Source organism: Thunnus albacares, chromosome 1 (genome assembly GCF_914725855.1).
Source record: "Thunnus albacares chromosome 1, fThuAlb1.1, whole genome shotgun sequence".
In the NCBI taxonomy this organism is placed as follows: Eukaryota; Metazoa; Chordata; class Actinopteri; order Scombriformes; family Scombridae; genus Thunnus; species Thunnus albacares.
Window position 1 is genome coordinate 17,248,867 of NC_058106.1, and position 23,664 is coordinate 17,272,530.

A 23,664-nucleotide genomic window follows, 5' to 3' on the forward strand; every position below is an offset into this window, starting at 1 on the left:
TGCATACAATCACAGCAGATAAAACGCGATAAACTGCAGCTACATTACACTGACACCACACATGGCTCCACCGTCTAATCTGCGTGTCTGTGTGTATCCGCAGAGAAATGTGGGCAAGAATTCGCACTTGTTGACACGATGTTAATAGGAGTTTATCTCAGGCTGTGAAATAACTGCTGAAGAAGTTGGTATATGATTATTGTCCACCTTTCTCCAAACATAAATATCTGCCATGATCAAACCAATCATCTCCTCTTAATGTGATTATCTCTGCAGTTATGAGGTTATGATTTATAGCAGGTCCTGTCAATTAATTATAAATTGAAATCTAATAATTCACAAATCTAAAGCTGCTATTTTATAGTCTAGGCTTAAACACAATTATTTACAAACCATTGAATATATCACAATGGTAATGTGTTTATGTGACCTGTGGCTGTAACACTGCAACAAGTACTTGATCTATTTGTCTTCACAAAAAGGAAATGAAAGGCTAGAAGGGAGTTGCTGATTAGACAGGACAGTTAGCTGATTTGGTGCCACTTGTTGTCAGTCAAGTCAGCCACCACAACAGCTATTAGGACCCCATTTGATTTCTTTATTAATGTGTCGGTGAAGGCAGTGATGCTTAATGTGCTGCCTGAAAAACAAGAGGCTCTACTGCAGAATACCACAGATATTTTTATGTGTACACATTTAAACACACACACACACACACACACACACACACACACACACACACACACACACACACACACACACACGCCGTGGGGAGGGTGGGGGGGTTCTTAATTAACAACTCTAATTGAAGCTGCTGCCTTGCATTATTTGGCCTGCTGCTGTCCCAAAACAAGGCCTTCATTCACAGCGCACAACTTTATTACTGCGGATAAACCTTCAATCCATATTATCCTCATAAACTGATGATTCACTGTGCTCATTTGTGCCTTGCTGTGTTTTACACCTGGTGTCACTGGAGACAGTTTGGTGACCAACAAGTTGGCTGTAATTCCTCTCTGGGTCAGAGTACAGATAAATGAGAGGCCTTTGCCTAATGTGTCTGCGTGTCCATGATGTGCTCTTTACACTCTTTGAGGCCGATTGAAGGACCTTAACCTTAAGCTTTAACACTATTATCCTTGGCTGCCACGGTCTTTCGAGATACCCGTATGTGTGTTTAGCTATAGGACGCTGCTCATTTCATTTAACCAGTTGATTTCAGCCCCCTTCTCAATAGCCGACAATGCTCCTATGTGGCGTGGCGTAAAATCCCTCTCTCGAAGCCTTTTATTAACACTCATCCCGACTTTCAGAGGTGCCCTGTGCTCTTTCTCTCCCTCTCTGTATTAGGCCAATATACTATCAGTCATTCATCACCATGACTTGGCACACATTTTCCGATTACGCCAGCAAAGCGTGACTGAAAGGCATGGTGAGATGGAAAGTAACCCCCCCCCCCCCCCCCCCCCCCCCCCCCCCCACACACACACACACACACACACACAAACACACACCTCGTTCACCAGCATCAAGACGACATTTTTCCCTAAAACATAATTTATGCCACGAGATTCTCTAATTGTGTATTAAAGGAAACAGCAGAAAGTAGGAACTCCTCCCCTCTGATCATTGTGCGTGTGTGTTTGTGTGTGTGCATGTGTGCGTACGTGCGCATGCGCGTGTATGAGGTTAAAAAATTGTTTAACTGGAGGTCGATTGTTTAACTGAAGTGCTTTCCTATTGTCTATGTGTGTATGTGTCTGCGTGTGTGCGCGTGATCGTGTGTGTGTGTGCGTGTGTGTGTGTGTGTGTGTGTGTGTGTGTGTGTGTGACCAGGAGCTCTGTGACACGCAGGGGGACAACAAAGGGAGAGGTCTCGCGCCCCGCCGCCCATTCATCCCTTTCTCTCGCGAAGTAATTCCCATTGATTCTTATTGAACGGCGAGTCGCGAGCCCCTCGGGGGAGAGCCGTGTGATTTGTGAAGGGTCGCGAGGACAAGACACGCCCCTCCTCGAGCCCCGGCCATCTGCTCACCAAACACCACAACACCAACCAACCTACCAAATGGCTTCCCTCATCTCTACCTATGTAAAGTCTCTTCATTTCTCTCTTTCTGTCTTCTTCTGTGTGTCTCAGTGAATCTGCTTCTGCAGACTGTCATCTCTTTTATTTCTCTCCATTCTGTCATTTCCAAACTAGAAGCCTTTGTAGGTGAAGCTACTAGTTGCTCGGTGGGTTCCTGGGCCAAATCACAGTGGAGGCATGCAACGGGTATGAGGTGGCCATATGGCCAGTGTGTGTGTGTGTGTGTTTGTGTGCGTGCCAAGAAATGGATGGATGGCCGTCGTGGGAACCTCCACATCATCACCATCACATCAACACACACACACACTGGACACACACTAACCATTGCACATAGCATGGCAGCCTTTGGTCTGGTCAGTTATAGCAATCAAAGTTCACAGGGAGCTGGAAAGAGGCACAACTCTGGATCATTCAATTTGAGCCAGAACAAATGTAACTCCTTCTATGCTGCAGGTTCCCACATGCACGGCAGGAGAACTGGTATGTTTTAATTAGCTCTGGTGCTCAATTAAATGTTTAATTTGTGCCTGGGCTGAAAGAGTTTTAGTACGGCTGAATAGAGACCAATATTCAATTAGTTGAAGCCCCTGAGCTAGTCAAATTTATTGGATTCATGCATTCGTTCCATCACATCATGTTGAGAGGAGCAGATAGATAGATAGATGGATAGATGGATAGATAGAGAGATAGATAGATAGATAGATAGGTGCAGGTGCAGATCCTGATGTGTTGAGGATCTTTCCTGTGCTGATTATAATGATAAAAGGAGAGTCGTGTGGCTTGATGGATCAGACTCCCCCAGCAACAACAACACTGTGATGTCAGAAACTTGAGACTCACGTGCCCCCCTTCCCAATCAGAGCCACAAAGACCCGGGGCCGCCTATACCTACCATCCCAGTCAGGAATGTAGCAGCTTATGCCACCTGTTAGCCTGAATGTGAGACACAAACTTAAATTACACCTGTGTTATGGTTTGGTGGTCCTGTGTGAGTCATTGTTTACCATTTTATGAAAGACAGAGGGTCCATTTAGTGGAAAAATATGGACATAATCTGTAATAAGATGAGGTATTTTTACCTTTTGAGCTTCAATATCTTCAATATTCCTTTTGAATGTTACCTTCATTGGTTTCAACACTAGATGAAAACATTTTTTCCACTTGGACATCAGATATTCTGTATTTTCCAGTGCTTCATTTAAGTTTGTTTACATTGAGAAGAGCTTAAACTATTAGTCAGTTAGGCCTCATCAATAAGTGAATTGACAGAAAATTAATCGGCAACTTTACTTAGTTTTAGCTTCTCAAATGTGAGGATTTTCTGCTTTTATTTGTCTTTTGTGATATTACATTTTTGTATTTTGGACTGTCGCACTAAACAAGTAATTTGCTGATTCAACATTTATAGACTGATATCCTATAGGCTATTCATTGATTCATCAAGAAAATAGTAGGAAGATTAACAATCATTTTTGATTGGAGTTTAAATAAAGTTCTGTAGGTTTTAACAGTGCTTCGCCACATGGTGAATCTGCTTTTGAAGATGATGATGACCCGTGACGAACACAGAATTTGAAATTCCCATGAGACGTCCGGAGCATAATGTTTGATTTGAAACCAAAACAAGCAAACAAACAAACAACAACCCCTGTATTTTGAACAAATCACACTCTCCCTGCTCCCTGAGATCCCTGCCCTGTGGCCCCCTGGGGGTCCTTGGCCTTTAGTTTGAGAACCAGTGGCCTCCAGCAGCAGGATTAGCCAGGCCAGCTGCCCAGAGAGACCCTGGACGCTGACACCAGGCCTGACCCCAGGGTGGCTACTATCAGGGACACTGAGGGGATTTGGACAGCACTTGGTGCGTATATGTGTGTGTGTGTGTGTGTGTGTGTGTGTTGTTCATTCAGTCGGACAACTGTTGAGCCAGTACAGATTTGGGCAGCGGTGTTCTTTGTATGTGTGTGTGTGTGCTTGTATGGTCAATTCTTTCCGGGGGTTAACTGCTGATCCAGTACAAATGGGAGGTGCTGGGGGGTAGGGCTGAGGGCAGTCGTGTGCTCCTGGAACATCTGCCTCTGTTTCTCCTGAGTCAAGCTTTGGTCAGGAGAGGGGAGGGGTGGAGGAGGAGGAGGAGGAGGAGGAGGAGGAGGAGGAGGAGAAGGAGGCAACGGCTCCTGCTGATCACACATGCTCCTTCCTACTATTAGTTATTTGTGTCCACATAAAGAGGATATATGAAGGGACATGGATGTATATGTTGCTACATACAACAGTATATTCGTGTTTTTATGTATCTATCACTAGTGAGCACATTTGTGGGCACATTTTCATTTTGATATGCAACATGATAGCCTGGTTACAGACATCTAAATTGACGCCCACATCTATGATTTTATTCAGCAATTCAACTAAAGTGAAAACACAATGAATTTCCAACACTTTCAGTTCAAAACCCTGATAATGCAAGTCAGAAACTAACTAGCTTAATGTCTTCGCTGCCCACAAACAATAGAGGATTATTTTCATGCTTTCTGGCTCTAAGAATGATACTTTTGGTCGGCGGTCATGAGCAGGCTATCCCCCTTTGTCCAACCACGTCACTCCTGGATGAACTCTCTACACTTACATATCACACAGCATTTATTTTAATGTCAGTAACAGTAGCGAGGTGGTGGTGGCTGGTAAATTGGAAGATAGACCTAAATTATCCATCAAGTGCGGCTCCACTCTAGAAAACAACACCCTTTTTCTTCAGTACCTACCTCATAACTGTATAACACACAATAATCTACCTACAGTACAGTATGTGCCACTATGTGCTTGGATACGTTATAAAGTTATTATCATCTGTTCTGACCCTCTCATGCCTCTTTTTTGTCTTGTATTGTTACATACTAAAAATCACTTGGTCACGATTTGATTTTTAGTGTGTATTGTGTTGAAGTGTCTGCCATGTTTTTGTGCTATGTACAGTGTTGTTGTTTACGTAATTCAGTCTTATTATGAGGATAGCGACATAGACCTAAATCTGAGAAATCACCTCCAGCTCCTCAGTTCATCAGTTTTAAACATAAATCTGTAGCTATAAGACAAGTGGGCGAAGAGAAGAATAGGTATTGCAGCTGTTGATTCAACATCTGCACACATCCAGGGCAGCTGTTTCCTAGAAGCATTCTTAAGGCTAAACAATGGAAGTATGGTCATTTTAGCCATAGCTGCTATTGGGAAACATGGCCCAAATATGTTGGCCAAAATGTGGTCTTCATGAGTCCAGTGGCCATAACTTTCCGGTGCACACACAGGAGGCAGATTTACAACACAGCTCCTCCTCTCCTTGAAGATCAGTTGACTGGGAGGGGTGGATTGTCTTCCCAGTCCACAGAGCATCTGGCTGAGGAACGACAGATGCTGACAGCTGGACTGACAGCCAGCATATGTCCCTTTCTTTATTTAGCTCAGACAATAGAGTGGAAGGGACGGGGGTGCTTTGTGTTGAATGTAGACCTAATAGCTTGTGACTCCAGAAAAGAGAAGAGCCCCCATTCTCCAGGAGAGCCCAGAGAGCAATTAGCCAGTCTCTGATCCTGGCCTGGAGAGTTTATGGGAAGACTGAGCCTACAAAACTTCAATGGTCCATTCTTATTCATGCCATATTAAGGTGTTTATTTTTTAATTACAGCAGTATGATTAAACATTAAAACTTATATTAACAGTAAATGTTTTATTTTTGGTCCTCGTAGTCTTATATTTGAATGAATCACTAAGATGACTTCCTGAGACTACTATTATATATAACCTAAGATGATGGTTGTGGTGGCTCATGGATGTATCATAAGATGTATTATATTATTATTGTTATTATTATTATTATTATTATTATTATTATTATTATTATTATTATTATTATTATTATTATTATTATTATTATTATTATTATTATTATTACTAATAGTAGCAGTAGTAGTAGTGGTATTATAATACATCCATGGGTGGACTCCATGCGCCTACCAGCACGTGTGTTTTGTTTTGCAACGTGATGACGCCACGCGTAGATGACAGGAAGTAATTTGCATAACAACCCATGAACACAACCAGGATACAAGCCGCTCGATTATACCGAGAATTTAAAGTAAGTTGTTAGCTGTGTAAAACAATATTTGGTAGTAAATGTATTTGCACACACAACTTAATACATAACGTGATGGTTTGCAACGGCGAGACCCGGAGCTGTGCAGGAATCAATGAGTTTAGCTGTTAGCATTGAGGTTTGTTCTCACTGAAAACTGAATAACCAAACAGAGGGTGATAGGAAAGATATGAGGGAGCAAACACAATATTCTGGCATCATTTAGCATCCTGCCACCTTAAAAAGTTTATAATGAACGAGTCTGTGTCGTTGTCTCACCCTGTCTCTCTATTTCTGTTTCTGTAGATATGGGAGTGAAAGGTCTTCAGCAGTTTGTGGACTGCTGCTGTCCAGAGGCCTGTGTGACTGTGAACCTGAGAGAGATGGCCAGACAGCATGCTGCCCAAACCACAGATCACACTACCAGTTGAGTTTCTTCTGTGAAAACTGATTGTACTTTTCAAAAAACTGGGGAGGATATTGATCAAGCTGATATGAATGAATGTGTTTACCTCAAGCAGTTTAATCTCTACTGTACAAATACAGGTATATACTACATTCAACTGACTACCAGTGTTTGTATGCCTTGTACTATTAATATTATAACATTACTCTTTACATGTGCTTATAACTGTTAGTCAATGTTAAACTGTTTACTCATCGCAACGTCACTTTATATAACACACTGCATCAATGGCACAAATGTAAATCTGTATATCTACATCTTGTGTATCGTAAGCCGGTCATAGTAATTTACATCATACACATCAGCACTTCTGAGTATATTTCGAATTTATACTTAAATATTACTTTTGGTGATCAGCAGCAGTAATTTATATATACATATATATTTTCTAAAATAGCATCTCCCTGGACACAGACTCTTTGAACCTCTCCCCTCAGGAAAAAGACTGAGAGCCATAAAAACGTCATCCACCAGCAGACACAGGAACAGCTTCTTCCCAGAAGCTGTTGCTCTTCTAAACAACTGTGCTGTTATCAAACTGGACTTTACATTTCACAGCCCTCATTCAATCCCAGCATTGGTCACTTTAATATATTTAATCAAACTGGACTTTGTACATTGTACATTGCATTCAACCTCGACTGTCACATAATTAAGTATTTATTGCACATGACACATTAAATTTTTGCACTTGTCATCACTTCTTGGTTCGTAGCACAGTCCATATTTCCTTTGTACAGTCAGTATTTCGTTTCAAGTTTTATATCCCATTTCAAAACTATTACTTTTCTATTCTGTTTTCATTTACTTTTGGTACTACTTTGTTTATTTCATTATTATTATTACCTTACTCTTGTTCTATTTTTATTATTCTATGTTGCATTTGTTGGAGCAAACGCTAAGACACATTGTTTGTATGCTTGCACACTTGGCTAATAAACAGATTCTGATTCTTATCAATAGTGGTAATATTTACCACCACTTTACATCCAGTATTCCTAATTATAAGCCTGGAAATCACATTTGCATGGCAATGATATGGGTAAAAGGACCAACCCTGCTGTTGATAACAGACAGACATACATCAGTGATTGTAGTAGTTTGATAGATTAAAGTTGTGCTAACATGGATGCAGATCAAAGTGAAACATTGAGAGGCAGGGCTAGCGGCCCAACATTAAAGGACAGGTTCACAATTTTTCAAGTCTAACACTGAAATAGTTTTTTCTTGCCATAATCTTTCATCCTGTTCATACTGACTGTTAGAAGATCCCTTCATAATGCACTTACAATGTTTATCTGAAGGTAATATGAAGCTTCAGTCATCCAAATTAGTCAAATCAAATAGACATCTTTCAACGTTACAGCCTTTTTAGTGTCAAAGTCCCTCTTTTTGTTACTATACTTCCACAGCAGCTCAACAGGGAAACACAAAGAAGGAATATGATGCTATAAAGACTGTAAATGTGGCAGATATCCATCTGATATGACTAACTCAGACTGCTGAAGCAGCAGTATGAACAGAGGAAAACCTCTTTCAGTGTTTATTTGGACACCTGACTGTTGTTTCAAGACAGACTTGAAAAACTGTGAACCTATCCTTTAAGGAAAAAAAAAGAAGTTTGATCAGCTGCACTTTGTTTAGCTCATTTGTTGAATTGATTGAATTGATGAAGTAATTTATGGGATGTTCGCTGGCTCAGAGTGGGTTAACATGCAAGCCCACATTTGTATTTAACTCTCATGTACTGTAGGTCCTACACTCATTGTGGATGGTATGGCCTGCCTGCGCCACTGGTACTCATGTAAGGACTGGGTGTGTGGGGGGCAGTGGAGGGAGTACATGGACGCCCTGAAGAGCTGGGTGGAGAGCTTCACCTCAGCAGGTATTAGACTGGTCTTCTTCTTTGATGGAGTGGTTGAAGAGAAGAAGAGGCGGGAGTGGGTGAGGAAAGAAACACTTTCTTTAAGCATACATATTTAGATTGTTGTATTTAACACGCCTTTAAATTGTGTCTACTGAAAGACTGTCAGCCCATTTCTGTCTTCAGTTACAGAGTTCTTTCTTTAAGCAGATTAAGCAGATTAAGATATCTCGATTGTATTTCACCTTTAATATAAGGTGCCTACTTGATGTCCTTGAGAACATGCCAGCTCTAACATTTTGGTCATGTTTTTCCGTATCTTCTTGCCCACTTGAATAGCACAAAGCAAAGTGAAGTCATACCCTGTGATTTAACATAGTGACCTTTGAATTAGTAGATTTTACGCAGCTAGTCTTGTGAGATTACATTCACAATCTCTTGTATACAAACAACATCTTTTCCCGTCTACAGGTGAAGAGGAGACGCAGAGTAAACGGGGAGGTGTGTAAGGTATTTCGTCACATTAAGGCACATGGAGAGCAGCCTGGTGGAAATCTCTTCGTTCTTCCTTCTGGCCTGGCAACATTCACACCCTTTGCCCTCAGGTCAAATTTTGGTTCTTGTTATTGGTGTTAATTGTCTCTAATAATGTTGCTCAATATTAATTTCTTCTTATTATAGATTTCATTATTGCTTGCAGGTCGCTGGGTCAGGAAGTGTTTTCCACAGTGCAGGAGGCTGACTATGAGATCGCCAGATATGCCTGTCGTCATGGCAGCATGGGCATTCTGGGACAGGACACAGACTTCCTCATATATGACAGGTTTGTTAAAGTTATTACGTTATAATGTCTTTTTAAATCAGAATAAGTAAAAGCAAGCTGTTACCAAAACTGAAGAGTGTCCTTCTTTAGGGATCAGAACTCTGATCTCTGTTACGGTAAATCTGCATCACCTGTTAAATTATACAGTCAAATACTTAAACCCTGTAGAACTGAGTTACCTGCAGAATGACTTATCCTACTTACTACTTACAGCTCAAGTGCTGAATTTGATTATAGATTGTGGTACTTCATAACATTGATAAGTCATGGAAAACTAATTAAATTAGATTGATAAAATGTGGATAAAATTCCTGATCCAAATGTGTAATTTTGTCTTTTGAAGTGCTCCTTACTTGTCAGTGGCAAATCTGCGGATAGAAAGTCTCACCACTATCCTATACGACCGACAGAGGCTCTGCCGAGCCATTGGACTGTCTGTTACCCAGCTACCACTGCTGGCATGTCTCCTAGGAAACGATGTGGTGTCAGAGGAGCGGATGCAGCACATCAGGAACAATGCCATGGCAACATACAGGTGTCTGAGGTTTTGGTTTGATTTGCTCAATATTAATATTGTGTAATTGTAATAATGTAATCTCTGAATATTTAATTAAAAATGTAATTCCTCTTACCTTCCATGTAGATTCATCACGTTCATCATTTAATACCTTTAGGTATAATAATACGGACACCATGTGCCCTATACTACATATATATATATACATATACACATACATATATACATACATATACATATACATATATATATATGTGTGTGTGTGTGTGTGTGTGTGTGTGTGTTTGTTTTCCTGCTGCTTGGGTGCTCAACCAAAAATAGCTGACTGAAATCATTTTCTGAGAACTTGTTTCAAACAAAACAAAAATTGTTTTTGATAGCCTTAATCAGAATACTTTAACTTATCTGTTTATGATCTGTGTAGTACTTAAGTCAGCTTTGTGCTCTGTCTTCATTTTTCATAGTTTAGGAAATAAGGAGTTGCTAAACCACAGTTGTTTACTTCGGTCTGCACTCTGCTGACTAAAATCACTGATCTCAGCTTAATGTGACGGTGAGCCAAGTTGGTTAAAGATCTGATGAGAACTTCTGTTGAATTCACAGTAAAGCTAAGTCTTCTGTCTCCCAGGGAAATGCATCCTGCTCCGCTCTCTGGAGCTCCTCGGGGGCAGATGGTGCTAGCTGTATCCCAGCTTGTGAGTTCTTTGTGGGGCAGGGAGGAAGAAGAGTCCAGACTTATTCCTCAGTCTCTGAACTTGTCAGATCCAGACAGAGAGCTCCTGGAGAGGGGCGTTCGCTCCTACTTACTGCCTGAACAGGAAGCTTTTCAGCGGGATGACAGCTTTCCCTCCGCCTTTGAGAAATATGTCAGTCCAGAAATATTAAAGGTATGTTCTGTACCACATACGTGTGTTGTTGAAATCTCTTCTGTTTTGAGAGAGTGCCAAATGCCAGATTGGCTAAATATGTCTTTCTTTGTGGTTTTCTCCAGGCGTGTAGAGAGAAGCATGTAGCGGCAGAGGGTTTCATGGTTTACAATGTTGTGTGTGAGGGAGTGGTTGAATGTAGCAACAGTCTGGAGGATGAAGAGGACAATGAACTGCTGCCTCAGGCCCTCGTCTACAAGTCCTGCAGACAACACATCTACAGTCTGCTGCTGCTGCACAGGCGTGATGGTAGGACAGCAGACATACAGGACGGGTCACACACACTCATACACAAACGTTTGTTGACATAAACGCACACATGCTGACACACACATTCTGGAAACCCCGTATGCACAGTCAGAAAATCACAACACACATGTAAATGTAAACATACACTGCTGAGGAGAAAGTAAATTTCAGTTGATGGCATACAAGCCCTGCAGACTGTTCACATACACATGGACATACACATATATGCACACTTCGGAGGAAATACACACTTGGCAGTGGAGTTTGTGTTGTCACCTTTTTTTGTTGTGCAGCGAGGAGAAGTCAAACTAAATGTTACCTTGACTGTTATGTGTGTGTTTTCAGACAGCATCGTTGAACCTCCAGCAATCAGGGAATGGTTTGTCTACCCTGGAAACCCTCTGAAGGAACCTGACTTGGTCCATCCCGTCCCAGTTAGCCTCCCATGTACTGTACCTGCTGGTTTCTCAATATACTAGTCTCTGTATTCTTAGGCTCAGGTTAGGATTTAACTCTAGTTAGGCCAGCTGATGCAAGTTAAGAAAATGAGGAAATAAGGTCTTTTTATATAATTTCCCTTGTTCGGATGATGATAAACTGTTCCAGTTTTGGGTAGTGCTCTGCAAGTTTACAATGCTCCAGGTAACGAGCAACAAAAGTAGTCATGTGGTTTCCCTGGAATGATGTATCCCTCTCTAATGAGCAAGTGGTTTCAGAATATTTGCCTCTGGATGGAAAAGACAGTGAAATCAAGCTTAATATGTTTAACACATTACAGACATCTGGTCATGTTAGTGTTTTCAAGGCCAAACACCAAAGTATTGTGTCTGTGTCTGAATTTGTAGGCCATCAGCCCAGTCTGGACTTGTTGTGGTTCGGCACTGGTCCTGACATTTCTACTCTTCGTCTGGTGTCCTTCTTTTCAATTTTTGACTGCCAGGAGTTCTCTGAGTTGTATGGAGCTGTGGAAGACTCTCTCCTGGCTGCTCTCTGTCTAGTCACCTACATAGCCCTCCAGGTAATGTTAACTTTTTATGGTTTGATATATTTTAGCACGTAATGATGAAAGAAAACAGATGTCATAAGTCAAATTCAAATGAATGCTGAGGAGAGCATTTATTGAACCAAAGTCACATTAATTAAACAGGAAAAGGTGGACACACTTTTTCTAAAGTCTTCATAAAGATGAGTAAGGCGGATTCACAACCCCAATCAAAGATTTGTACATTCAGTCAAATGTTTTGATTATTAGACTTATTTCCTCTAACTTATAAATGTATAAAAACAATCACAAATGGCAAATTAATTTAGTTTTATTTTATTTTAATTGAAAAGACATACAAGTGATTTTCTCTGAAGTTACTAGTACTTATTTCACGTGCACAACCTTCTTTTGAGTGATATTTGATGTTCCAGTTGCAGAAAGCATGAAAACATCGTTAGTAACGGGCAGGTTGAAAATGATGACGTCTCCACTGTGTTTGATATGTCTCTCTTTTGGTTTTCATTTGCCCAGCTGCGTGTTTTGCTTCGGCACCAATGAATAAGTTAAGCTGTTAAATGAAACGGTTGAATACAATGCATTCAGTTTGTATTTAGGCATTTCAGCCAAGATAATGGCAGCATATGTGGAGTAAAGCTATACTTGGTGATTTATGTAAACAGAAAATGAAAGACCAAATGTTATTTGGTGACACTTAAACATACAAGTCAGCTTTTGATTTGGGATTAGCATCTATAACACATATACAACAATTATTCTGCTCTTTTGTCAACATGTGATGCGAAGTTAAACATCTCTTGTTGACGGTCTGTTCTGTGTTGTTTTGTCATGGCTTGATGGTAACCATTATCACCCACTGAGTGCCCAGTTTAGCCACAGACACCGGTCTTTGCAGCTGCAGCTCTTACGTCAACAACTGCTCTGATAACCACCCGAGGGCTTTGAACAGAGCCATTTCTTAATTCGCCTCACTACATTTCTGTTTTTATTTTGGGCGTAAATTTTAAGCTATAAACATTTTTGATGTGTGTAATCCTTATGTAACGCCTCATGATTGCTTTTCAGAGTATGTGAAAAAAGAGCTTTTGCTTTTGTGCGTTTTGCATGGACGTCATCTGAACTCCAAAACAACAGAGATCACAGGATCACTTGGACAAAAGTACATGCGTCATTTTGCTGAAGATAAACAAAAATTATACTTAGAGTTTATCCTCATTTAATCAACTTCGCTATGAACAATTTGAAAAGGAAATGTGAATGAAAATATTGTCTTGAGCTTTCAGACGTTTTGACTTTCTTTGCATATTTAACAAGAGTGCTTTAACTGAAACATCTTTGTGTTGGGAAATGTATAAAATGTGTTTGCTTAGTTTCTTTAGATTTCTTTTTACAATGTTAGTGCTGTCTCCTTCTGTAAATCTCATTTGAAAAAAAGGATGACAGTTCCTGCTTTCTGATGCTTGTTCTCTAAAATGAATAAGTGAATGAATGATGAGCATTCACATTATCCTTCCCTGCTTTAAGATGTTTTAGCTACCAGTAGGCTACCAGAAGTGTTTTAATCAAACAAATCTATTCGCCATTCAAAAGAAAAATTGTGAAATGACTTATGAAATGACCACCTTTTCTTTAAATCAATGTACCTGATAAATTTGTTTGATTAAACACTCATTACAATTGAGTACACTATTAGCTTAAAGGCAAATTAGATAACTGCAGCTTCCAGACAGATTTTTGGACAAACTGTCAGACGGACACTTTTAACCGGTTGTTTAAATGGACGAAGGACCAACAGACAGGCTGAAGAGCAGCTTGTTAGATGGACCGTTAGACGAGTAGACAATCAAAGATGAGCAGACAGGCTGACAGACAACAGTAGCTGTTGTTGTCTGATCACTGCTGCATTCACATTCACTCGCCACTCTTCTATTTAAATAGCTTCAGGGTTTGTTTGTTTTGAACACACAACTGGGCAGCCTTGTTTCTGCAGTCAGCATTGTTTCTTTCTCTGTTGAATTGTTGCGCAGAGAGCAGACAAAACAAACTGACCCACATAGAAGACACACTGGGATGTGATTGAATTGGCTAACCATATATTTGCCTCTGTGTGTGTGTGTGTGTGTGTGTGTGTGTGTGTGTGCGCGCTTGTGCTTGTGTGTTTGTGTATTTGTGTGTGTCCAGGTACCAGCTCTGTCTTTAGAGGACGTGGATGCTTACCTGAGTCAGGCTGTATGTCTGAGACTAAAATCCCCTCAGGAGCTTCAACAGATCAAGGTCAGCTACAAGCACAAACACACAACACATACTGTAAACAAGGTCAATCATTCTTTTATTTTTAGTGATTTCAATCAATCATAGCCAGATTTTGTAAGACAACCAGATTTCTTTTTTGTAATTTTCACCTCATTTTTATGTCCTAGTGCACCAAAAAAATGTTGTGTTCTCTGCTGTTTACAGTACAGCTCAGAAAATGATTCCAGTAATTAGAAAGTGAAGAGAAAAATGGAGAGAAAACACAGTTAAGCTGCTGAATGAGAGTGTGTTGAAGAAAACAAACAAACAAACAATTTTGGTTTAACTGTGTGATGGTATTTTTGTATTATAGGCTTTTCAAATATGATTTTCACCAAATTCTTTATATTTCAATATGAACATGGATAAATGTCCAGATTTTTTTAAAAATAAAGGCTAAAATAATGAGACCTTCACATATTTGTACAAACACAACCTCAGTGTTGATGTGGTTAAACAGATTGAAAGAATTTCTGTGTTAGAAAACATCACTGATGTAATTTATTAAAGAGCATATGTGACTTTTAAAACAGATGTTTTCAATAATAGCTGATGGTTAAATAAATATAATCAAGTGATTTAATTGTAATTAGAATTTCTTTGGGTTTGATTTATCAAAACAAGCAATTTGAAGACATCAACCTGAGCTCCGGGAACTTTTGATGAACATTTTGACATATTTGAAAAATGATTAATCAGTTATTCAGAAGAAATAACTGATTAATCGATAATGAAAATAATCATTAGTCGCAGCCCTGATCTAGACAGCACGGTGACTGAAACCAGTGAGGCACCGATACTTCTGTCTTCTCACGGTGAACTCAGCTGATGAGACTTGTGAGCTCCCAGTTACCAGAATCAGAGAGTCAGCTTTGCTTTTCCATTCTCTGGGAAAATGGCCGTGCTGCTTGCTGCCTTGTTGTAGCCCCATTTATTTTTACTGCTTAATTACCATACTTACGTCTAGTAATTTGTATTTTTGCTGCTCGTCTGTTTTCTACACAATAATTAGGGCTGGGCGTTGATTTGAATATCCTGTCTGGGAGAAGTTCAGTGCTGCAAGAGGGGAGTCAACTGAGTGACACATATATAAAACACATGATATACGCACATATGCACTGAGATGTGGGTTATCAAACTGTCAATTTTAGGTTTTTGATTGTGTTTTCATTTGCACATGCGTGTGTGTGTAGAACCTGCAGAGAGATACAGATTCACATATATACAAGAGCAACGTCCACACATCAGGATATCACAGTACAAATTGAAAATCTGCCTTTTTATTCCACCAAAATGCGCAAAATAGTTTTTTAAAAATTAAAGTTAATTTATTAGAATGCTGTGTATATGTGTGTGTGTGTGTGTGTGTGTGTGTGTGTGTGTGTGCTCAACTGAGTGAAAATGAGTCACAACATTTATTTGTGTGTGTTTAGGGGAAAGGGGTTGTGGGGAGGTTTTGGGATGCGTTGGTTTTGTTGCAACATTCCTCCCCATGGGACTGTGATTGTGGTGTGTGTGTGTGTGTGTGACAGAGAGAGTGTGCTGGCGACAGTCGCCTGTCTGACGCTCACCACACAGATCTATTTACATCAAACACACTCCGCCCCGCTGGACACACACACACACAAATTCTTGTGCGTCTGTGTTTCTGTCTTTTGTCTTTCTCTCACGTTGTGTGTACTCATATTCTACTACTTTTTACACTCGACCACTTTCTCTTTCTCAGTCTTTCTTCACGTTGCTCTTTATCTTTTTCTCTCTCTCTCTCTCTCTTTGTGTTGGTTTGTTTGTGTGCACCGTCAGGCTTTTGTGTCTCTGTCCAGTGGTTCATTGTTTTCAGAAGGTGAAGCTGTGTTTGACTGGAAGCAGGTGGCAGGCAGGGCTGTATGTGAGAGTGTGTGTGTGTGTGTGTACACGTAATCACTGTTATCAGTGCTATCTTCCAGAGAACAGGTGAGAGCAGATAGCACACACACACACACGGAGAACAGCTGCCTGCTGTTAGCGACTGCTGTCATTACTTTAAGCTTGTATATCATCCTCTTTTTATTTGTCGATCTCATCCAGTTTCTTCTCTCTGTTCCTCCCCTTTATGGCCATTAACAGTTTCCTTTCCTTTTATCAATCAACTCATACTAACACAGCTGATCACTTCTGTCAGCTAAAGATAGCTAGTTAGATAGCTAGCTAGCGTAGAGTAAAGTGACGTGAGGTGACGTGAAGTGGGTGGTCTGACTCTTTTATAGCTCTGTTATTTATGTGTCAGTGCTGAGCAGATGATGTTGTGCAAATTTGTGTTGGGAAACACCAATTATTTCAGCAGCTGTGAATAGAAGTTTAAGAAATGTGTTCCAAGTGGTGACACTGAGCATATTGAAGAAACAGATGGTTTTCTACAGCAGAGCTCTTTCAATGATGCTGATATTTGTAGAGTGTTGATTGAAGTCAAAATTACCATTAATGCCTCAAACATTATGTCTCAATTCAAGCTCTATTAATATGAATAGTATGATGATATTGCCACTTTGTCATCAAAATGATGCATTTTGTTTAAAGCTCAGGAAAAAAGCCAGCATGTGCATCTTGAGTTAAGTTTTTTTTAATCAAATCAAGATACATACCTTGTAATAATAGTGTACATTTATTGATTATATTTGTAAACTGGTCTCACTCCATGGACAATGCAGTGACTGGCTGTGTGGTCCGTTACTGTGGTGGACTGAGGATCTGTTTTTTAGTTTGTGAAAATTTGAGGTGAAGGAATTTATTGTCACATGTGGTGGAGTGAAGTGTGACTTGCTGGCAGCTCAGAAGAGTCACTGCTACTGCTGCTGCTGCTGTGTCATCTGCAAATTTAAAGTCCAACAATTTGTGACAGAAGATACAACAAAGCGCCAGGCCTCGTAATAAAGATGTGCTACCAACCAAATGTGAACCCCAAACTTCTTTCTTTCTTGGCTCTCAGCTTCCTGTCCTCTCCAGTCGGGCAGTGCAGCTGGGATCGCTCTATGTTCGAGGACTGAGCCACCTGCTGGGTGCAAACTCTGCCAGCGGCTGCCCGCTGCCCAGCGCTGCCCTGCTGCCTTGGCACAGCTTCGACGGACGGCTGTTCCACTCAAAGTACCTGCTGTCACACAGCGGCGCAGAAGACACTGTGCTGTTGGACAGCGATGTGAGTGGAGACAGAAAAACAAAAAGGGGAATGTGTGTGTCAGAGAGAAAAGTGACAAAGTTGTCTTCTGTCTATTCTATCATACATGAATAAGATGATTTTGAGTCATGTGTCTTAATCATGAGTAAGTTAAGTGAGTTACTGTCTGCCTCTCCTTCCAGTCTTCCTGTCTGTCTCTGTTTCTCCACCTGAGAGAGAAACTTACAGAGGCTTGCAGGAGGAGAAGCAGAGTCCTGCAGTCCAGACCCAGCCCAGAAGCCAGATACAGAGACAGACACACAGGTGAGATATCTGACTGACCGACTGATACACATCACCCACTGACCACTTCAGCCACCTGCCAAGTGAACTCTCTCCTCCCGCTCGTGTCTGGTGTTTGTGAGCCATTATTTGTTCTGTGGGTCGCTGCTCGTATATATTTATCCGAAACAATTTACGGTTCTCCGTTGTTCCGGGTAGCATAATTATGCTGCCATTTTGGCGAGGGCTCTTTGAAGAAAGAGTGTTTGATCTTGAGACTGTCCCGGTTAAATAAAGGTCAGAGAGAGAAAAACATTTTGACCTGAATTAAGAAATTTTATGGTGTCTCTAGGGCGCCCTGGTGGACTAGTGGTTAAGATACAGACCATATAACCACAATAACCTCGGTGCAATTCCTGCTTGGGACCTTTATTGCATGTCATGACTTTCTCTCTTCCTATGTTTCCTGTCGTTATCTATACTGTGAACTATGCAGTACAAAAGAAAAATGCCAAGAGAAACATCATAACAGCAGAGTAATGATGTTTCTATTATTTTTAAGGCTCCAGTAGTTCAGTTTTTATTTTTTGGAGCCAGTCTTTGTTATTCAACACTGGCCAGAGCTCAGAGAACTGAAGAGAATCCAGTGATCTGAATGGCAGAAACACACTGTAGCTCATATAAAAAAAAAAACTGATGAAAATACTCCTGGAGCCAAATGGAGAAGTACCATTTTAATCTGACAGTTGATCTGTGGTTGTAGTTCTCTGGTGCCCCTCACAGAACCACATTACCCAGAGGGCCGTGCTGTAACGAGCTCCATGTGTGCTGTGGCCTTAACACATACCACGCTGTGTGTGCACACACGCACACGTGCACGTTTGGATCCGAGACTTGCTTTGTCAGTGCGCTAGTAATAGTAGGTTTCTGTTTATAGGCTGGGAGAGCTCTATTTTAAGACACACAACAAGACTAACTGATTACAGGCTTCTCTCTCTGTCTCTCCCCTCTTTCTGCTCCCCTTCCCCTCAGTTGTTCCCCTCTGTTTTACTCTTCATCCTTTTATTTTCTCCGTCCTTCCCTCTCCCCCTCTTTTGATTCCCCTTTTCATGTTTTGCTGTTGTTCTCTGAGCCTTCAGAGTTCAGACTGGAGATACATGCAGTCTTCACCATCTAACACACCTACTGAACTGGTCATGTCGCCTGTCAATATACTGTACAAAGGTCTTCGCTGTAGTGTGCAGGATATTCTATATTTTTCTTACTATCAGCAAATCCCTCCACAAGTCTGTCTCTCAATACTTTCCAATGACTCTACCTTCAGTCCCTCTCAGCTCCAAACAAACTGGTTTCTACTGAAGTTGTAAATCTTAAGAAACAGTCACAAATATATATTTTCATTTCTAGAAAAAAGGCTCAGTAATTTCCTAAAATAGCTGGACGCTGTAGTTTTTAGCAAAAGTTACTCAGAAAGGAGTGAATTGTGTATTTGCTTGGTACTTTCTCAGGATGCAGATTTGGTGTACTGACTAGTATTTATGGCAGCAGAACAGTGTGTGTTGGATTGACTCAGAATAAATGACAGTGCCCATGTTCACTGTAGTGAAGGAACATGTCACTTAGTGCAACAGTCTTAGTCACTGATGTGTTTTTAATCATTTTTGGACAGAAATGAAGTTCTACAGTGCAGAGGAATACACTATATCAGGTTTCAGCTACAGGATTTCAGAAAATACTGAAAATTGCCCATCACAAGATTGCGTAGTCTAAGTTGACGGCTTCAAATGCCTTTTTTAATTCAACTGACAGTCCAAAACCCAAAGAAATTCAATTTGTTACCAGAGACAAGCAGCAAACATCCACATTTAAGAAGCTGGAACCAGTGAATTTTTGGCTCTTTCGCTAAAAAGATTTCTTAAACAATTAATCAGTTACCGAAATAGTTGCAGATTTATTTTCACTGGATTCAATAATCAATCGATAAACTAACTGTTTCAGCTCCAGTCTTCACACAGGATTTGCTGACAATAAGAAAAATATAGAACATCACCAGATTTATCATTTAAGCAAAGCCCTGCTCCCTGTCGGTACAAGACTTGTCTGTAGTTTACAGACTCCATCCTGCTCAGTGGTCAATCAGCGAGGACGAGTCAGCAGTAGCTCATGAAATGTGAACCCGTAGTTTCTATTCAACCCAGTGACTTATAAACCTTTTATATCAACTGTTTCTAAAAAGCGACTGCATGCCATGTTGGCGCAGAGTCTTCGATTTGCGCCGAACTGTCTGCTTTTTGCCCAAGTCAACCCCTGTGGGTCTCATGAGGATGTTTCTGGTTTTATAGATGGAAGGCTATACACTCTTTATACCTCAGTGTTTCATTTCTGCCAGACGTAGACAGCAATCATTACTACAGAACTGTGGGGGATACGGAGTGTGTGTGTGTGTGTGTGTATGTGTGTGTGAGAGAGAGAGAGAGAGAGAGAGAGACAGAGAGAGAGTATGTGTGTGTGCGTGAGAGTAGTGGTGGCGCTATGTGGTATCGTTGAGGGCCCGGTTTGGTTTTTGTTTGGAATCAGGCCTGATGTTTAGTCTCCTCAGCAAATATCTCCTCTGCCTGCCTGCCCTCGCAATTACACTTGAACAGTGAATCCAGTGTAGTTGCTCTCCCATGTCTCTACAGTTTATTTCTGTCCAAAAAAGACACAAAGTAAATGAAAACAACCTCATTTTCAGATTTACTCACATTTTTTTGTGGAGTATATTTTACTCTGCTCTGACTGAGAGCGGTGATGTACCTCTAATCTGTCCTCCGATAAATTAACTGTTTACTCTATCATAGAAATCTAATCTCTCTAATCTTATTTGCCTCCCTCTTTTGGTTTAATCTGAATCTAAATCTTGAATTTTCCAAAAGACATAACAACGACAGAAATAGACCTGGGTGCTTGTGGTCTGCTTGACACATCGCTGGCTTACGCATGGCATGCTTTCATCTGCTTTTTTTCTGCATTTTCACACTCAGTCAGTGGGTTGATGGTAGGATGGCGGCCTGATTTGGCCTTGAAGGCTAGAGCTCCCTTCTGGTGAGATCTAAAGTTGGACTTGATGTCTTATTTCAAGCACTTTGTAATTGGCTAAAAATCTGCCACATCTGTCAAATCTCCTTAAGTGAAAAGTACATCAGGGGCGTTTCTGAATTTGGTGCAGCGGTTAAACAGGAGTCAAGAAACATTTCGCTCATTTTTATGACCCATAATTGAGCAAATGTTACCAACTACAATAATCTAAAACATCATTTTGGATGAAAACAATACAAAAATCTGTTTCATCTTAGTTTACATGACAGTTTGACAAGGAGATCTGATGGCATCCAGCTTCATGAGACTTTTTTTCTTTCTTTGAATAATTCAGCTTTCAACACTGGCGACGTTTGTCAGACTCAATGACTGCATATGTCCTCTGTGATTGTTTTGTTTTTTGCTTTTCCGTGCGGGTAGCCTTGAAATGATTGTGGACAGACTTAAAAGGCAAGCTGTGTGTGTGTGTATAAAAGACGAGGGAACAATTGCAATACTTTTTGCATTGCATCATGGAATGGGGCATTTAACCAAGATTGTTGATTGAAAAGTCAGTGCTGAAGTATCAAACATAATTTATCACTTATGGATTCCATCAAAGTTCATTTTCAAACATGAAAAGGTGATCTATAATTCAGCAGAAAAACATCTTATGGATGGACGCTGTGTACCTGAGACTGAGAAACTGAATCCAAGTGATAGTTATATTAATATCACCTCTAAAAACCTGGTTCAAATGTGATTTTTTTTCTCTTTAACATTAAATATTCATGGCTAAAAAGTGGCAATCAAAGTCACAGCTCAGACAAAAAAACATCCTTAGTTAGTTCATTAAGGAGTCAACACTCGGGTTGCACCCAAGATGTAGAGGTTAAGATGTCGACTATAAACCACAGCGTTCCTGCTTTGACTCCAACTGGGGATCTTTGTTGCAATTCTCTCTCTTTCCTCTCTTGACGTCTCGCTGTCTAAAAAAAAAACAGAAATACAGAAACCTCTCATAAAAAAATAGCCAAATTTGAGGTAATTCCAGCTGAAAGAGTGTGTTGATGTAGGAGTTATTGCTTATTGAAAGAATCTGGTTGATAAAATCATTTTTCAGGGCCTTTAAATATTACTTTTCTCACTTTTAGGTTGGTCTTCAGGTGGCGGCGAGAGCTGGAGGGAGATGACAGGAGGTCATCGAAGTGGAGGAGGTTGGAGGGAGAGAGGAGAATCAAGACAAGACCAAGGTGGATATGAAAACCAAGAGCGCATGTGGGAGAGAGGAGGACACAGAGGACGAGGGATGAGAGGAGGTCAACATTTTCACCCTCAGTCTTATCCTTACTGCAATGATGGAGGTCTCCAGAGCACGAATCCTCCTCCGAAACAGTCCAGAGGCAGATCGTATCGCAGCAGAGGGAGATACCAGCTGGCTCCGAGGTAACACCAGTACCCTTTTCTGTTCTTCTCTCATGTTTCTCCTGTTCTTATGTGTTGTATAATGTCATGTTTCTTCTCTCTCCTCTCTCCTCAGATGGTCGCAGCCTCCTGGTCCCGGAACATAAACTCGACCCTGACAGAGAGGAGAGGAGTAGAGGATTAGAGGGGAGGACTTGAGGAGTTAAGAGGATGGGAAGGACCTGATGAAAGGAGTGAAGGAATCAAATTTCTCTGAACAAACTGATTAGTGAATTACCCGTCAAGAATAATGTTTGTCTAACGGATGCAGTAGATAGAAAAATGGGGATTAAGAGGAGGCAGAAAGAAGAGATTAAGAATACTTTGTGTCATTTGCTAGTTTTAACCCTAAATTTGTCTTTTTGTTCATCGTTTTAAGTCAGTCACAAGCCTCCTCCTTCATCTCAGGGAGACTACATTTCTCACTGTGACAGAAATGAACTGTACGAAGGAGAACCCACCAAACAAACACAACGACCCACTTCAAACATGCACTGAGAAGTGGATTAATGGTTAATCCTCAAGCCTGTTTTTTCCTCTTATCTTTCACAATAAAAAGCAAAGATCTTAAGAGCTGTGTGTATCCAGTGCCATAATCCTTTTAAAGTAATGGTTTTAACTAGAGAAACAGTCATGCTGGTATCGAATATCGGCTGAAACAGGACAGCAGCACCAGAGATTTATACACTTCTATAATCTGATACCAGGAGTCATGAATGACATGTCAAAAATTAAGTAAAGCAACCGAAGTTTCTGTTTATTCAGATACAAAAGAAAGTTGTCAGTAATGGACTCTAATGGGGTTATACTTGAAACACTTTGTTTTGTGCTTTGTGCCGACCAGCCCTGCATAAATAAACAATACTATCCTTGTTTATAGAGGCCTGGGGCCTGTTTCAGAAAGCAGGTTCAGCAAACTCTGATTCTAACCCTGAACTCTGAGTTGATGAACCTCAAGATAACTCAGAGTTTTCACTAAACCCGCTTCCTGAAACAGGCCCCTTGAGTTGCAAAAATGTTATTCTGATAATAGATTTTACTCTTTCAAAAGTCAACATATGTTTTTAGCCAGAAGAAATCCCCAAAATATCACACGTCACTCTGAATTACAGTAATATAGATCAATAGGTCAGTTTCACAATACTACAGTTGTATTTGTTGTTGGTAAACTCAAAAGACAGGAGTGCTTTCTTTTGTTGTCGACTCATCCTTTCTAATGTGAGCAACCAATATTTTACACACAATAAAACTTTGATCTTAAAGACCTGAGTCCAGTAAACATGACTGATAGAAGCAGATTCCAACATTTTACTCCAACAACGCATTTGAAACATCACTGCAGTTTGAAGCTGACCTGAAGTTAGCACTCATTTTCACCA

The 23,664-nt window shown here is 40.5% G+C and overlaps 1 protein-coding gene across 3 annotated transcripts; it reads left to right on the top strand.

Moving 5' to 3' along the window:
- The first annotated feature begins 1,903 nt into the window (after window positions 1-1,903).
- fam120b (family with sequence similarity 120B) lies at window positions 1,904-22,858 on the top strand. 3 transcript variants are annotated; one of them, XM_044346783.1, is made up of 16 exons: window positions 1,904-2,089; window positions 2,201-2,272; window positions 6,519-6,638; window positions 8,432-8,622; window positions 9,014-9,147; window positions 9,243-9,365; window positions 9,709-9,900; window positions 10,511-10,769; window positions 10,874-11,057; window positions 11,403-11,504; window positions 11,903-12,075; window positions 14,242-14,334; window positions 17,318-17,524; window positions 17,686-17,806; window positions 21,976-22,267; window positions 22,362-22,858. In XM_044346783.1, exons 3-16 carry the CDS (start codon window positions 6,521-6,523, stop codon window positions 22,390-22,392), a joined length of 2,220 nt encoding a protein of 739 aa, XP_044202718.1. In that variant the 5' UTR covers window positions 1,904-2,089; window positions 2,201-2,272; window positions 6,519-6,520; the 3' UTR covers window positions 22,393-22,858. The 3 variants fall into 3 exon arrangements, with proteins under 3 accessions (XP_044202718.1, XP_044202710.1, XP_044202728.1); XM_044346775.1 differs by lacking the exons at window positions 1,904-2,089; window positions 2,201-2,272 and adding an exon at window positions 6,127-6,215; XM_044346793.1 differs by lacking the exons at window positions 1,904-2,089; window positions 2,201-2,272 and adding an exon at window positions 6,244-6,351.
- The last annotated feature ends 806 nt before the right edge of the window (window positions 22,859-23,664 follow it).